The sequence below is a fragment of the Hylobates moloch genome, unplaced genomic scaffold (assembly GCF_009828535.3).
Source record: "Hylobates moloch isolate HMO894 unplaced genomic scaffold, HMol_V3 SCAFFOLD_522, whole genome shotgun sequence".
Taxonomy (NCBI): Eukaryota; Metazoa; Chordata; class Mammalia; order Primates; family Hylobatidae; genus Hylobates; species Hylobates moloch.
The window spans coordinates 1-17,226 of NW_026652797.1; the positions used below are offsets into that span (position 1 = coordinate 1).

At 61.0% G+C, this 17,226-nt stretch overlaps 1 protein-coding gene across 1 annotated transcript; it reads left to right on the top strand.

Moving 5' to 3' along the window:
• Positions 1–1,420: 1,420 nt before the first annotated feature.
• Positions 1,421–16,831, top strand: LOC116464378 (unconventional myosin-VIIb; the record flags this gene model as incomplete). Its single annotated transcript, XM_032147630.2, has 21 exons — positions 1,421–1,540; positions 2,641–2,814; positions 3,571–3,798; positions 4,881–5,048; positions 6,493–6,610; positions 6,704–6,830; positions 7,895–8,058; positions 9,143–9,324; positions 10,276–10,406; positions 10,738–10,895; positions 11,155–11,308; positions 11,802–11,957; positions 12,531–12,636; positions 13,451–13,564; positions 13,874–13,961; positions 14,403–14,509; positions 15,005–15,190; positions 15,495–15,611; positions 15,832–15,915; positions 16,083–16,202; positions 16,606–16,831. Coding segments are annotated over 21 exons (2,904 nt in total), but the record flags the coding sequence as incomplete, so codon positions are not given.
• Between the last annotated feature and the right edge of the window lie 395 nt (positions 16,832–17,226).

The window sequence follows — 17,226 nt, forward strand, 5'->3', positions numbered from 1 at the left end:
AGATTCCAGTCCGTGGCCCATTTCTCCTGCTCCTGCAGGCCAGATGGATAGCCATGCCTATGCTTCTCCAGGCCTCAGTTTCCCCATCTGGAAAAGAGGACCCTGCTCCTGGCTCCTTCCAGCCCCTACACAGGGTCTGCAGGGCCATTTCACTTTGGCTCAGGTGCCAGGATGGCGCTTCAAGACTAAAATGAGAAGGTAGATGACACGGGCCTTGAAAAGACAGGTGTCCAGGAGTGGGCCCTGCCTGGAGATGGGCCACGGCACCTCTTTCTAGTTTTTAGGACTGAAAATGGAGGTGGGTTGGCTGAGTGTTAGTGGCCCCAAGCTTCACTGATTTAATATGCCTTTAAATTCTGATTATAAAAGTAATATGTGGAAATGCAGAACGTCTAAAACCAAAATAAAAGTCACCCCCACACTCAGAGCTATCTTCCATTAATATTTTCTTCTGGCCTTTTGTGGTGTTACAGGGTCCTTGTGATCAAACAGAAAACACTTTCTCACATGTCCCCTTGAGGACAGCAGGAACCATGGTCACTGAAGCCATCTGCGCATGGCACTCAGGCTGCTCCTGACACCAGTAAACCCTTCCAGGCTGTTCCTCCCTTCCCCAAGGCAGAAGGAATAACATCTCTCTGTGAGACAAAAAGAGCCTCAGCGTGTTTTCTTGAGCGTGTTTGGGACATGGACTCTTCTGCATTTTTTTTTTTTTTTTTGAGATGGAGTCTCACTTTGTCACCCAGGCTGCAGTGCAGTGGAGCGATCTTGGTTCACTGCATCCTCTGCCTCCCAGGTTCAAGTGATTCTCCTGCCTCAGCCTCTCAAGTAGCTGGGATTACAGGTGTGCATCACCACCCCAGGCTAATTTTTGTATTTTTAGTAGAAATGGGGTTTCACCATGTTGGCCAGGCTGGCCTCAAACTCCTGACCTCAGGTGATCCTCCGACCTTGGCCTCCCAAAATGCTGGGATTATAGGCGTGGGCCACCGCGCCTGGCCCTGCACTTTTCATTTACTGTCTTCATTATGTTTTCTCATGGTATCAACCTCCCAGATGCCAGCTTGATGCCTCGCTGTTCCAGAAGGCACTGGAGTTGTGGGTGGGCATTTAAAGTCCATCTTCTAGTCACTCATCACCATAGATGCCACCATGATAGAAAACCACACATCCACCTTTAGGATAGGCCTGCATTATCGTGACAAAGAGTGTGCACACATCAAGACTATGCACCATTTAAAACTTGTTGCCAAACTGCTCCTCAGAAACACACTGATCTGTGATCCTTCTAATGGGTGTGAGGGTGCCACCTCAATGCACCTTACACACTGAGTATTATAATTTTTAAGTCCACCTGGGCAGTAAGTAGAAACTGGCCTTTCTGAGTGTCTTCCTCCCTTCTTCCCTCCTCACCCACCAGTATCTACTGAACTTCATTGGCCAAGGGCCGGCAAACTATGGCCCCTTCTGTGCCGAGCGCCTGAGACGCACCTATGCCAATGGGGTGCGTGCGGAGCCCCCCACCTGGCTGGAGCTGCAGGTAGGGGCTGGCAGGGGTGGGAGCGGGCAGGGTGGGGTAGTGCAGGCCCCCAGGGACCCCCAGCACAGCTCATGGGGTGCCTTCTCCTAGGACAGAACTTTGTCCTCTGAGCCCCGCCATCTCCTCTGCAGTACCTCCCATGCCAGTGGTCCCTGTGAGTGCCCCTGGGGATTGGCCTCCCCAAGCGTGGCCCTCATCTCCAAATCCATATTCCTTTAGGGCCCCACTAGCTAAGGGGGAGATCACCGGACCCATGCATTAGCATTACGGCGCGCCAGTTGCTTCCAGCTCTCCCCTCCAAGGGCATTTCACTTGGTGACAAGGGCAGTAGTCACACCATGGTTGGCATCCTTGGTGGCATTGCTATTGGGCACATGTGCCACCTCGACCTGCTTTGGCAACTGTGTCATCTGTGAATTCTCGCTGTTTTCTCAGGAAGGGTCATTCATAACAGCCAGCCAGGGTGGCAAGAGCACCCCTGCACCCGGCTCTACACAAAGCTCTGGCCCCAGCCTAACCCTGGCAGGTGCCCGCCCTGTGGCCCGAGGTGCCCTACACCAGGAGCTGCGGCTCACTTCCGCTGCACCTTCTTTCTGTTCTCACCCTGGCCCCGAGCCCACAGGGGCTCCCTCCCACGAGCCCTGGAATTGTAGGTGAACTTGCAGTAGCTGTGCACGTTGACACAAGGGAACAATACGTAAAGGCCCCAAAATGTTCCCGAGTCCTGGACTCAGATTCCCAAGAGTTCCTGGTCTTCTTTGAGGTGAAGTCACTGAACCACACCAAGCTCAGGATTCTAATAAAAGCAGCCACTATGGCCTGAGGCTGCCCCCACTGGAGGTCCAGGAGGACCTGGATGCCTGTGGCTAACATTGCTCTTGCCTGGTGGCTGTGCTTCCAGCGGCAAACACCTGTTTGTCTGAATTTTGTTTTCCATGCCAAGCCCATGGCCTGGGGCTTCATAGGGCCCACCCCTGGGAACCCACGGGATGGCAAGCAGGGCCCATGGGCTGGGGAGAGGAGGGAGGTGGTGGATGGGGGGCCGGCCTCCTGTCCATAGGTTCCAAGAGGCCGGGAGACTAAATCTCATCTGTCCCCAGGCTGTCAAGTCCAAGAAGCACATCCCCATCCAAGTCATCTTGGCCACTGGAGAGAGCCTGACTGTCCCCGTGGACTCAGCCTCCACATCTCGGGAAATGTGCATGCACATCGCTCACAAGCAGGGCCTCAGCGACCACCTGGGCTTCTCCCTCCAGGTCGCCGTGTATGACAAGGTACCGGCCAGGCACCCTGCCGGTCAGCTGCCTCCCTCATAACACCCAGGGAGAGCACCCCAAGGCTCAAGCCTTCTCACCTTTCCAGCCCAGCCACCACCTACCCTCCCAGCCACCAGGCACAGCACTGCCTACCCTCCCAGGCACCAGGCACAGGCAGGTGCACACACACACACACACACACACACACACACACACACACACACAGCAAACAGCCTGCCCTCCCGCACTCACATGGTCACCTCACAGCTGCGCCTCAGCCCCAGCAGTGCCGTGTGCACACCTGGTCCCCCACCCAGCAGCCATGCACAGACATCAGGCACTCACACCAGTCTCCTGCGCCAAACTCCCTCGCGCCCAGGAGCTGTGGACACCCCTGCAGCAAACATGGAGGATCACACCGGCACAGACCCTCACCACCCACACAGGCACCCCCAGTTCCACGCCCACACCCTCAGACTCAGACACACACCAGTCATCCAACCGAGGTGCCAGAGCCGAGTCACATCGGCCAGACTCATATCTGCCTCCTTAGGGAAGGGGCTGCAGGGAGAGTAATGGGGAGTGGCAGATGGGCCATTGCTGTGTGGAGAAGCCCTTCAGGTGTCCACACAGGCTGAGCAGTGTCCACTCAGCCCACGCTGGGCTCCAGGGGCCCCAGGCCCTGTCCTCCATGTGCACAAGCTGACGGTGGGCGTCCCCGTGGGGTTGGGCATGCAACAGCCGCTAACCCCTGCTCCCCGACTCTGGCCTCAGTTCTGGTCCCTGGGCAGCGGGCGCGACCACATGATGGATGCCATCGCCCAGTGTGAGCAGCTGGCCCAGGAGAGGGGCGAGAGCCAGCGCCAGTCACCCTGGCGCATCTACTTCCGGAAGGAATTCTTCACCCCCTGGCACGACTCCCAGGAGGATCCCATCAGCACCGAGCTTATTTACCGCCAAGTCCTCCATGGAGTCTGGTCTGGCGAGTACAGCTTCGAGAAGGTGAGGGGCCTGAGAGCCAGGTCCACCCTAGGCTTTGCCATCGGGAAATATCCCATAGAGGAGGCACCCAACTGGCTTCTGAGGCCAGGTAGAAGGTTGGGGGTGGGGGGCAGGAGGCTGAGGGCAGAGGAACGGGGGCCAGGAAAGGGGGTCACAAGGGTGCACGTCCCTTCCAGGCCCAGCCTCTGTTTCCTCCTCGCTTAGGCCACAGGTTTGTCCAAGCCTCCAGGGTCCGTGGTTCCGGCAGCAGGTCCCAGAGGGCCCAGGCCTGCCTGGCCTCACCTCTCCTGCTCTGTTTATGGGGCAGTGAGACCTGGTGGTCAAGAACGTGGCCTTGGAGCCCTAACACCTAAGTCTGAATCCCACCTCCCCATCTTCTTGGCATTGTGACCTTGGAAAGTCCTGTCACCGCTGAGCCCCGGGCCCTCATCTGACTGGGGGACTAGGGAGGGGCTCTCATCTGGACTGTGCAGAGCGTACCGGGAGCTCTTTTGTAGGGGATTGTGAGAAAGCAGAGTGTCTGTGTCCCTGAAGTTCTGGGGGCAGCAGGCACAACCCTCCCTGTGCCGAGTCAGGAATATGCTGTTCTGGGACCCACTGGAGGCAGCCATAGCAGCATAGGAAGCCCGCCTGGAAGAGGCATGGGCAGGGAGTGGCAGGGGCACCAGGCTCCAAGATGCTTTGGTCTTCCAGAGGGAAGGGGCTCCTTGGGTCCTGCCCAGCTGAGCCCGGGCAGAAACTCTGCAAGGGTGGCTACTGGTCTCCCTTGACAAGCAAGGACTGGAGCTCAGATGAGGAAATGCCTTGTCACTCGGAGCAACCCTGCTGGGTCCACCCCAGAACTGGACAGCAGCCGTTGTCCTCAGGCAGAGGGCCTGTGAGGCTCTGGCCAAGGCCTCTGGGATTCCTGGCCTGCATGGTGGCCCAGTCAGGGCATGCAGGGAGGGGGAAGGTCCTGCCCGAGCCACAGGTTAGCTCCCCTGTGTTGGGGCAAGAGCTCGGCCACAGGACAGGGGCATCCTGGGGAAGGGGGGAGCTCTCACTTGTCTCACTCGCCCCCGTGGGTGCCCTGGGCTGTGCAGGAGGAAGAGCTGGTTGAGCTGCTGGCCCGGCACTGCTACGTGCAGCTCGGCGCCTCAGCAGAGAGCAAGGCTGTCCAGGAGCTGCTGCCCAGCTGCATCCCCCACAAGCTGTACAGGACCAAGCCCCCAGACAGGTGGGCGAGCCTCGTCACTGCCGCCTGTGCCAAGGTCAGCCTGCATGCAGCTCAGGCACCCACCTGAGGGCTCTCCTTTGGGAGGTCGGGGGGGCTTGTGCTATACAGAGGAGATGGATTCCCTCCCCACAACCCCCACCCCCTGGGGAACAAGCCTCAGCTTGACAGTTAAGTAGAGCCCTGTCCCTTCAGGTTTAAGCAGTCCCACTCAGTTCAGCTCTCTGTCACAGACCCATGCCACCTTCTTCCTTCCAAGCTGGCATCTTGGATGGGTCCCTGTGCTGGTCTGCACTGTGGTGTCTGGCCAGGCCCTGGCTTCTTGGCATGACAGGGCACCCGTAGCAGCTGACTGCTGACCATACCATGGCCTTGGGGGCCCCCCTGCCTGCCTCTGGGCCTCAGCATCCCCTCGCTGGGTGCATGGGAACCCCACGGGCCAGAGTGTATGGACGTTCTAAACATTTGATACATATAGAATATTTTCAAATCACCCTTCAAATTTGATGGATTTATTACATTCCCAAAGCCAGTATATGAATAATACCCAGCCACTTTTCTAAGAAATAACACTGTATTCAACAAACAGTGAAAAGAGAGTTCGGTTGGATATTATAGTCGGTGATGGACACAGCACAGTGGTGCTGGGGAGAGGAATGGGTGAAGGCGGGGAGTTAGAAAAGAGGAAGGAAGGAGACTGGAAGACAAGGAGCTAGAGGTGGTCCCTGAGAGAGGCTCCCAGAGACACAGAAGAGCTCCAGAGAAGAAAGAAGAGAGGCACCCGGGACACAGACTCGGAGCAAGATGCCCTCCTGCACGGAACGAGTCACAGTCCCGCAAGGCATAGGCTGGCAAGAGCGAGCATGGGCTGGGGCACACAGACAGCGCCTTCCACAGCTAGCGCAGCCCCACCCTACAGATGCTAATGAGGGGACGGGATGGCTTTCCTCCCTCCTCCTAAAGGGTCCCCACACCCCTCCCAGGTAGAATAGGGCAGCGCCAGGCCGGACATGGTGGCTCATGCCTGTAATCCCAGCACTTTGGGAAGCCAAGGCAGGTGGATCACCTGAGGTCAGGAGTTTGAGACCAGCCTGGCCAACGTGGCAAAACCCTGTCTCTACTAAAAATACAGAAATTAGCCAGGCGCGGTGGCACGCGCCTGTAGTCGCAACTACTCAGGAGGCTGAGGCAGGAGAATCGCTGGAACTCAGGAGGCGAAGCTTGCAGTGAGCTGAGATCGCACCACTGCACTCCAGCCTGGGTGACAGAGCGAGACTCTGTCTCAAAAAGAAAAAAAAAATGATAGGGCTGCACCAGTCCCTGGGGACATCCCAGGTGCCTCCCTACAGGATCCGTCTCCAGACAGTGGCCTTGTAGAGCCTTCTCAGAAGGATCCATCAACTCTTTTACCCTGAGCACTAGGTGAGGGATTCACTAGGGGAGGCAGGTGATGGAGGTGACATCCAGGATCTCCCCCTCAGGCCCCATACACTCAGAGGCAAGCCACACCACTGGCCGTGCGAGAGCAGGTGGTGGACGCCGCCCGCCTGCAGTGGCCGCTGCTCTTCTCCCGGCTGTTTGAAGTCATCACACTCTCAGGTAATGGCATCTGGGGGGGGGGGCAGGGAGCGGGTATGGGCTGGGCACCCAGGGGTCCCATGCAGCCTTCACACTGCCGTCTCTCCTGGCCAGGCCCCCGCCTGCCCAAGACGCAGCTGATCTTGGCTGTTAACTGGAAGGGGCTTTGCTTCCTGGACCAGCGGGAGAAGATGCTGCTGGAACTCTCTTTCCCAGAGGTCATGGGTCTGGCCACCAACAGGTGCGGGCCCTGAGGGAAGATCTCTTCTTACACCCTGAGTCCTTGGACTGATGCATCTGGGGGCTTGGGGAGAGATGGGGAGAGGGGCGGCGTGCTGTCCCGGGTAACAGGCCGGGGTGGAGGGACAAGAATCATCATATACGATGGCTGCTGTACTTCGGAGCCCCACCCTCCTGCACCAGGCTGTACTGCCCATGAAGTACTCCGTTGGGGCATCATGCGTTGCACTGGCAGCTTCTCTTTGAAACCCAGATCCACCCAGAAAGGGCAGGGAAGCATGCAGCCTCTGGCGGGCGCTTATTTAGAAGGCTCCTTTTTTTGTCATGGACGAGAACTGGTGGCCTGGAGGGTACAGATTGTCTGGGAGAGCGGCAAGGGACAGTGCCTGGTGTGTCCTGGGGCACAGGGCAGGGCTGGGGGGCCTCTTAGGCTGGGGCTGACCCCCACTCCCATGGGCCTCCATGGCTCTTATTGACTGGGAACTTTTCCATGCCCTTTGGGAAGTCCCATCCAAGCCCTGCCAGAGCGCCCCTTGGTTAAAGCACACGACAGAGTGGCATGTGCATCTCTGGGCTGTGCCAGGTGTACAGTGGCCACCACTCCCCACTGGCCACCTCTCACTGATGCTGACCATGCTGGGCACTTTCCTGTATGCCACGAAGTACTGAAAGCATCGCCCATTCTGCAGATGAGCAGATGTGTAAACTGAGGCACGCCGAGGCTAGGTGGCTCAGAGTAAGCACATGGCAGAGCCGGCAGCTCATCTCAGCTCTGACCTTTGCAGTGTCCCTGTGGTGTCCCTGCACACCAGCCACCTCATTATCTGCCCAGAGCCGACCCTACACATGGGCTGCACCACTCTCAGCCTCCGAGAGGTCCTGTGCTCCGCTGTCCTTCATTTGTCCAGACCCACAGTGGTGTCTGGCCTGGTCCTGGCCCTGGCAGAGCAGCTCTGTGTCCTCATCTGTGACTCAGGACCCCCCACCCCACCTCCCGAGGCTGTTTAGGGGCTGGATCAGGGGGAGGTGGAGGGGGCTCCTGGTCACGCTGCCCTTCATCTCCAGGGAGGCCCAGGGCGGGCAGAGGCTACTGCTCTCCACGATGCATGAGGAGTACGAGTTTGTGTCGCCCAGCAGTGTGGCCATCACTGAGCTGGTGGCCCTGTTCCTGGAGGGCCTGAAGGAGAGGTCCGTGTTCGCCATGGCCTTGCAGGACAGGAAGGCCACAGGTGCCAGACTGGGTGGGGTGGGGGGAGGGCCGCGCGTGGGGTCTGTAGGGGGGCGGCGTGCTCGTCTCCACACAGCAGCTGCAAGGCAAGCAGAGGGAGGGAGGGCCCCAAAGTTCTGTGGGGGCAGCTTTAGGCAAGGCTCTGCCTTCTTTCAGCCACTGCTTCCTTTTCTACAAAATGAGGGGCTAAAGGAGGTGGTCTCCAGCCCCGCATATGCTCAGCGCTGCACTGCTGCAGAAGCACTGAGAAGGGCCAGCCCCCAGCCCAGGGAAGCTTTGAACACTATCCCCACAGTGCACTGCTGCAAAAGCACCCCATTATCCCATTGTACAGACACGAGGCCAGAGTCCCAGAGATGGAAGTAGCTCACCCAGGGTCACACAGCTCAAGGGGGTGGCAGCCTAGTTCTTGGCCACAGCTCTCCTGCAAGCCAGCACTCCAGCGAGAGCTGGGCTGTGTCTGTGGGCTATGGGGGAGCATGACAAAGCCCCAGGACCCCCGCTGGCCCAGGCTGCTGGCCGGGCGGTCATGGGTGGTGGGTGGCGTGGTTAGTACAGGGGCTTCAGAAGGGGGTGCTGGTTAGGATGTAGCAGAAGAGGCTGTGTGTGGGGTCTTTGGGCAGTGAGAAATGTCAGCCGAGATGTGCTGCCCTATCGCCCCATTCAGTCCTCACGGCCACCGCAGGAGGGAAAGAGGATTGCCATCTCCAAATTCCAGATAAGGAAGGGGGCTAGAGAGGCAGGCAGCACTCAGGCCAGGCGTGGGGACTGCCAGCCTGTGCATCCTCCCCTCCCTCATCCCTGGCTCCTGGTCAGCCCTCCGAGGGTCTCCCAGGGCTAGGGCTGCAGTCAGAGCTCTCGAGCCCCCGTCCACCCTGGGCTCTGTGCCTGTGCAGCTGCAGCAGGTGACAGCCGTCTGAGGCCCCTGAGGTTCCAGTCCCACCATCACTCACTCTTGGAGTGGTCTTCTGCCCACCACTCTATGCCTCGGTTTCATCTGTCAAAGGAGATGATCCATAAAATGCCAGCACAGCCTCTGGCCCCTGCAGAGCCCTCAGCAAATAGCAGCCTCCCTGCCCTTACAGATGATGCCACCCTCCTGGCCTTCAAGAAGGGGGACCTGTTGGTCCTGACAAAGAAGCAGGGGCTGCTGGCCTCTGAGAACTGGACCCTCGGCCAGAATGACAGGACAGGCAAGATGGGGCTAGTGCCCACGGCCTGCCTCTACACCATCCCCACGGTCACTAAGCCCTCGGCACAGCTGCTGGTAACTGGCACGCTCCCCTGTCCTCAGCCTGGGTACCCCAGGGCAGGGTGGAGCGGTCCTGGGATGCCTAGTTGGGAGGCCTAGCTCAGGGCCTGCAGCCCACCTAGCAGAGGCCAGGAGGGCCACCTGGGCAGCCCCCACTATTCCTGCGGCAAGGTGTGTGTGCAGTGCCAGCCCAGCTCTTGGTATTTAGCAGGTGCCCAATAAATGGGTGTTCCCTGCCTCTTCCATCATGGGTGTGTCCTGGGGACAAACCCAATCTTTCTCTGCCTCATTTACACTCTGACCCAGGGGGGCCCAAGTCTCTCCCTGCACAAGGGAACCACCCACCCCAGCCCCAAAGACCAGCCTCTCGGGAGGCAGGAATGGCAAGCATTGCAACATGTACATACTGAGTGCTGAGTATGTGCCCTGTGCCTGTGGTACGAGTCTGGGCACAATAGCAGCTCCACCCTCAGGGCAGACATTTGGGCAGATAATGACACATGGATGGCAACTGTGCAAAGTGCCACCAAAGAGAGGGACAGATAATAGGGTGGGGAGCTCACCCTGTCTGGGAAGGCATCCCCAAGGGAGGGACATTTGTGCTGAGGCCTGAAGTTGGTGGCAGACTAGGCAGGCAGGGCTGGGGTGAGAGGTGGCCCCATGGAGAAGGGGAGCTGGGGAAGTGGGGGTCTGAGAAACCCAGAGTGCCGTGGTCCCCAGAACGGGTGATGTGGGTGCCACAGCCATTGGCACTCATCCTCCCAAGGGAAAGGAGACAGGCACCAAGAGGTAGAGTCACGGTCCTGGGTCACACAGCAGGTGACAGGGGTGTGGGTAAGCCCTGGCCTGTTCAGCCCTGGGCCTGACCCCTCCCAAGTCACTGAGGCCACCAGGCCAGGAGGAGCCTGCGGGAAGGATCTCATGGGCGGTGGCTCCTGGGCACCCACAGGCCTGTGCCCCCTCCAGAGCTTGCTTGCCATGTCACCAGAGAAGAGGAAGCTGGCGGCTCAGGAGGGGCAGTTCGCAGAGCCACGTACTGAGGAGCCACCCAAGGAAAAGCCACACACCCTGGAGGAGTTCTCCTATGAGTTCTTCAGGTGCCTCCCCAGCCCTGCTCCACCTCATTGCACCCCCACCTCCCAGCCCCACCTCACCTCATTGCACCCCCTGCTCCCAGCCCCACCCTGCCCCATTGCACCCCTGCTCCCAGCCCCGCTCCACCTCATTGCACCCACTGAGAGCTGCAGAGAGGCCACGCCACCCATGTGGAGCCTGCCTGGCCTTCCCAGGCCAGGGGAGTCAGGAGGGGCTTGCAGCAGAGTGGGGTGCTCTGACCCTCCCACAGCCACTCAGGGGTGTCAGAGGACAGAGAAGCGTGGGACAGAGAAGGCCACAGGGCAGGCCTCACGCCAGCCTCTGACCTCACAGGGCTCCAGAGAAGGATATAGTAAGCATGGCCGTGCTGCCCCTGGCCCGTGCCCGCGGCCACCTGTGGGCCTATTCCTCCGAGCCGCTGCGACAGCCGCTGCTCAAGCGAGTCCACGCCAACGTTGACCTCTGGGACATCGCCTGCCAGATCTTTGTCGATATCCTTCCCCACCAGCCTGCCTGCGCCTCGTCAACCCCAGGGCAGAGGCACCCAGCACCTCCTGGCCCTATAGCTGTGCTCTAGGGCAGGAGAGCCCAGGAGATCTGAGAAACCCGGAGTGGCGGGGCAGAGCCCATGCATGGCTCACCGCAGGGCTGGGGTTGGGGTCAGCAAGGGGCCCAGGTCGGGGTCAGCATCTATCCCCAGTCTGTGTCAGCGTGGGGCCGCCCCAGCACCATGCTCCTTGACAGCCACACCCATCCTCCGGTACATGGGTGACTACCCTTCTCGGCAGGCCTGGCCCACCCTGGAGCTCACCGACCAGATCTTCACACTGGCCCTGCAGCATCTGGCCCTGCAGGACGAGGTCTACTGCCAGATCCTGAAGCAGCTGACGCACAACTCCAACAGGTCTGGTGGGGCGGCGGCCAGTCCGAGCTGGCACCCCCAGTCCTCATCCCAGCCCCTGAGGCGAGACTGAGGCTCAGAGAGGACACCACAACTCGTGGTGGCGGAACCCCTGCCTGGGCACCTGCATCAGCAGTGGGAACGGTTGGGGCCCTTGGTCTGCTCTGCTGTTGTCCTAGGGGTGGTCAGAGCAGGAGAGGATGGCCCTGCCTGCTCCCACCCTGTGTGTGTGACCTGGCAGGCCATGGCCTCTCTGAGCTTCAGTGTCCTCTTCCACAAAATGGGTGCAATGCCTACCCACCCCCATCTTGAAGGTGTGAAAGCCCGTGGCATCAGGCAGCCAGGCACAGCTGGCATGATGCAGCCTGGCAGGTGCCCTCCCCCTCGGGCCCTCTAGACCCCAGGCAGCTCTCACATCCATCTCTGCTCCCCAAGGTGCCTGCCTGGCCTGGGCCCCCTGAGGGGCCCTTCCCGGCTGACAAACGCCACCCTTCAGGCACAGCGAGGAGCGGGGCTGGCAGCTGCTGTGGCTGTGCACGGGCCTCTTCCCACCCAGCAAGGGGCTGCTGCCCCACGCCCAGAAGTTTATAGACACTCGGAGGGGGAAGCTGCTGGCCCCCGACTGCAGCCGCCGCATCCAGAGGGTCCTGAGGTGAGCCCAGTGCCTCCAGCCCCCAGCATTGGCCCTGGGCCCGCAGACCTGGGATGCTGTGGGGCCTGGCCAGCCTTCCAGGAGCTCGTGGTCCCGGGAGGACTCTCCAGAAGCCGGTGTCAGCTTGGGAGGCAGGATTGGGCCTCCTATGGCCGTGAGGAGGGCAGGTTGACCGTGGGAGTGGCCATGATTTCAGTGGCAGCCATGGTCACAGAGGGAGGTGGGCGCCCCACAGAGGCCCTGCCAGAGTCCCTGGCCCCTGCCCGATGCCCCTGTTGTGCAAGAACAAGAACACTGCCAGCCTTGCCCGCTGGTGCCTCCCCAGGAGCCCCTGGCCTGGCCCTTCCCCGTGTGTGCCCCAGGCTTGTGGGCACAGCTGCACCATCACTGCCTCTGAGGCCGCATGGAGCCAGGGGCAGCCCCTGGGACATGCGAGGGGCTGGCACCACCCCAGTGATGGTCACTGGGGTTTTCTTTTGTTTCTGGCACATGGTTTAGGGCCCACGTCGGGGCTGGGGCATGGGTGAGGATGAGGGTGGGGGTGGCACCTGCAGCACGCACTGTCCCCCTCAGGACAGGGCCCCGGAAGCAGCCCCCGCACCAGGTGGAGGTGGAGGCCGCGGAGCAGAACGTCTCCCGCATCTGCCACAAGATCTACCTCCCCAATGACACCAGCGAGGTGAGGCCCTGCTCTGGTCTACACGGCAAGTCTCAGGCCTCCGGAGGTCATGGGGCACTCTCCCTCCTGGCCCAGCCTGCTCCTTGGTAACCCCGGAGAGCCTTTTCTAGGGCTGTCCCATCCTCAACAGTCTCCCGCCCTCTCCCCATGGGATGCAGGCCCCGCCTGCCCTTGGGTGCTTCAGAAGTCAGGCCAGTCCCAAGGTATGAGTTGGGGGATCCAGGCCCAGGACACAGGAGAGAGGACAGAGGGGTGGGCAGCAAGGGTGAGTCCCAGGACTTGGGGGCCCCTAGGGGCTTCTGACCAGCTGGGGTGTGGGACAGCAGGTATCCCCACTGTGTGTGTCTTGTGCACAGAGCCTGCCATGGCTGCTGGGGGAACAAAGGGGCCAGAGGACAGGTGGAAGACCACCAGGACCCAGCTGTGACACAGAGGCCTTGACCAGGGGCAGCAAAGACAAGCGGGCTGAGAGGCCAAGGTGGGCAGTGTCGCCTCACGCCCTCTCCAACAGCAGGATGGTCTTTTTGGCCTTGACATTTGGGTCCCAGTAACAGGAAGTTCCCACAGTCTGGCAGCTGGGCTCTCAAGGCGAGTCAAAAGGCCAGGCCTCCGGGGCCCCAGGACAGCGAATGCTGGGACTAAACAACGTGATCCTCTGGCCAGGGTTCTGGAAGGGAGGCTTGCCCTGCTCAGGGCAGACCACATCCAACCCAGGTTTCATGAAGGAGCAAAAGTGCCAGGCTAGGAAGGCTCATCCTGGGCTGTGCTGGCCCCTAGCCAGGCCCCGGGCCTCACCAGCTGCCTTTCTGTCCAGATGCTGGAGGTAGTTGCCAACACACGGGTGCGGGATGTGTGTGACAGCATTGCCACCAGGCTGCAGCTGGCCTCCTGGGAGGGCTGCAGCCTCTTCATCAAGATTGCAGACAAGGTGGGCTGGGCTGGGGCTGGGCAGACGGCGGGCGGGCAGGCAGTGAGCGGGGCCCTAGGTGCTGCCTGGGGGGGCCTCAGCCTGCCAGGGGCACCCATGCTGGACCAGGCTGCACGGCCAGGGCTGCTGAGATGGAGGTAGGTGGGGTCCTGGAGCAGAGCCAGCTCCACACGCCAATAGTCCACGCACAGCCAACTCCAGTGCAGCACCCAGGCCGTAGGCGGCCACTGGACCAGAGCCCAGCAGAGACCTCTCAGGAGGACAGTCCCCAGAAGCCACCCGACTTCCCTGTACCTTCCCCTTCCCCAGGTCATCAGCCAGAAGGAGGGAGACTTCTTCTTTGATTCCTTGAGGCAGGTGTCTGACTGGGTGAAGAAGAACAAGCCCCAGAAAGAAGGTGAGGAGGCCTCTGTGGAGCTGGGGGAGGGCGTGGCTGGGTGGGGCGAGGGGGCACTGTCAGCCTCCATGCGGCCCATGCCCATTCATCCATCCATTCATTCCCGTGTGTCCCTGGGTTTTGGGGACAACCAGGCCCTGGGGCCCAGCGGTGAGGGCCTCCCAGCTCAGGCAGGAACAGAGGTAGCTGCACCGCGGAGTGATGAAGGATGCCCCGGGGCTGAGGGGCATGACCCTCATGGGCCAGGAGTGGGAGTCCAGGAACGTTCCTGAAGAAGGCAGCCTCTACACTAATCTTGAAGGAAAACATGGGGACTGGGGAGGAAGAAGGGTGGAGGCTTTCCAGGCAGGAAGGTGGCAGGCGCTCTGTGGGGGTGGCAGGGGTTCAGGGCTGGTGCACCTGCTGGGACAGGCTTGGTGCCCACTGCTGGCCCTCGCCCAGGGGCCCCCGTGACGCTCCCCTACCAGGTGTACTTCATGCGGAAACTGTGGCTCAACATATCCCCGGGGAAGGATGTGAATGCGGACACCATACTCCATTACCACCAGGTACCGGGCAGGCTGCTCTGGTGGGCACTGGGGCCACCCCCATCCTCCCACACCTGTTCTGAGGCTGTAGAAGCCAGCAGGCCAGGGCAGGGCCAGCCTCAGCCCTGGGTACCAGCCCATGTGGTAGGAAGACTAAGCCCCTGAGGGCTCTGGAACCAGGAGCAGAGGGCAGCAATGTTTGGGGACAGTGACTGCACTGGCACCTGCAGCATGACTTGGAGAGGGTGGGACAGAGGGTCCTGTGGCCCATGGAGCAGTGGCCGTGGCCTGCAGGGCCAACCACATGGGTGGAGCAGTCCATCACCTCCACACAGATGTCAGGGGGCCCTGCCCTGACTCAGGGTCATTCCCCTGGCCTGAAACTCTCTACCCTTCTCAGTCCGTCCTGGATGGAGTGGGCTAAGCCCCAGCTCCCCACCATCTGAGCGGGAAAGAGGTTGGGGGCGGGTGGGCTGCAGCCAGAGACTCAGCATGCCTAGTGTGTCCACCACCCAGGAGCTGCCCAAGTACCTGCGAGGATTCCACAAGTGTTCGCGGGAGGACGCCATCCACCTGGGGGGCCTCATCTACAAGGCCCAGTTCGACAACGACCGGTCCCAGCTGGCTAGTGTCCCCAAGATCCTGAGGGAACTGGTGCCCGAGAACCTCACACGCCTGATGTCCTCGGAGGAGTGGAAAAAGGTCCCTCATGGGGCTGGGGAAGGGTTCTCGGGCTGCTGCTCCTCCCTGGGACCCTGCCCCAGTGCCATGCCCTGCCTGAGCTCCAAGATCACATGGAAGCACATGGGTGGTGTGGAGGGTGGGCTGGCTCTGCACACACCACGCCTTCCCACGCCGTCCACAGCACCACTGAGACTCTGTCTCACGCTGCATTCCTCTCCTCCCCTCCCCACCGTACTAGCCCTGGGGTAGGCAAGTGCTGCCCCCACCAGGGCTTTGGGGGCCTCTGGACACCCAAGTCCTTACTGGCCCTCCTGTCCCCCAGAGCATCCTTCTGGCCTATGACAAGCACAAGGACAAGACAGTGGAGGAGGCCAAGGTGGCCTTCCTGAAGTGGATCTGCCGGTGGCCCACCTTCGGGTCTGCCTTCTTCGAGGTGAAGGTAGACCTTGCCCCACGCCTGGGCCTCCTACCCAAGCAGGCTGCGCTCAGCTCTGCCCCAGCAGGCCCAGCGTCAACCAGCACACATCTTGGGTGGGGCTGGCCGCCAGGCTGGAGGGCGTGGGTGTGTGTGTGTATGTGCGTGTGGCCTAGGTGAGCTCCTGGGAGGTGCAGCCTGGCCTCCCGGGCTGGACTGTGACCGCCGTGTCCCTCCGTCCCAGCAAACCTCAGAGCCCTCCTATCCAGACATCATCCTCATCGCCATCAACCGACATGGGGTTCTGCTCATCCACCCCAAGACCAAGGTAGCTGCTGGGCCTCTGGAGGGGCTGGGGGCCACCAGGTCCAGGGACCCGTGCAGGTGGGGCTGTAGTCACCTCTGCGGTGTGTCCTGCCTCTCTCCTGTCCCCTAACACACACAGAGCCCACAGGCTCTGGAGGCATCCTGCCCACCCACCCTCTCTGCCCCCAGGACCTGCTCACCACCTATCCCTTCACCAAGATCTCCAGCTGGAGCAGCGGCAGCACCTACTTCCACATGGCACTGGGGAGCCTGGGCCGTGGCAGCCGCCTGCTGTGCGAGACCTCCCTGGTGAGCTCAGGTCCCTTCTCCCAACCAAGATGCATAGGATGGAGCTGCTGGAGACTGGGTTCCCCACCCTCACCCCTTTCAAGTGGCTAACTAAGAGGGCTCAGTCACAGGGCCCAGGCGGGGCCAGCAGATCTGGAGAGGGACTGGGTGCATCCCCAGAATCAGCAGCCAAGGTGGCAAGGCCAGGCGGGACCCCCTGCACCCCTGGCCCATTCCGAGGAGGGAGGGAGACCCAGCTCCAGCAGGGCAGGCAGAAATGACGCCCCCAATGGCAGGAGCCCTCCTTCCCTTTCTCCATGCCCTGCACCACTGGTTGCTGAGGAGGAGAAGGTGGTCCCTGAGTCCAGGAACCCCACCTGCCCTCTGCACCCACAGCCTCTGACCCACCCTGTCCCCTGTCCAGGGCTACAAGATGGATGACCTGCTGACCTCATATGTGCAGCAGTTCCTGAGTACCATGAACAAGCAGCGGGGCTCCAAGGCCCCAGCCCTGGCCAGCACCTAGCAGCGGATGCTGGCGTGTCTGCTCAGGCACCCTTCCCGACCTCTAGCCTGGCGCACCTTCCCAGGCCCTCTTAGCCCAGGGCCTGTCCTCGGCAGGCAGCCTTCCATGCTGCCCTCCATACAAAGCCCACTCAGCCCCGCAGACCGGCCCCTCTGTCCTGGGCGCTGCCCAGAGAGGCAAAAGATGGGCCCAGAGTGGGGTCGGGAGTCTCAGACCCCCAGGCTATTGGTGGATGGCTGAGAGGACACCTCCCAACCCCACCCTACCAGAATGTTCAATAAAAACCCCTGGAGCAGGAGAAGTGTGTCTGTCTGAGGGTGCAAGGTGTGGCACGAGGTGGACAGGGGGCCTGGGAGGCTCTGGCCCGCAGAGAGCTGCAGAAAAACCAAAATGCCGTGTGACTCCCCCAGGGAACCTGGAGGGCAGCTGCATTCTCCAGAAATGACTTCATCCCTCCCTCTTTCTGCTTCCTTCCTCCCCCTCCCTTCCCTCCTTCCTGTTTCTCAGACTGGGGAGGGG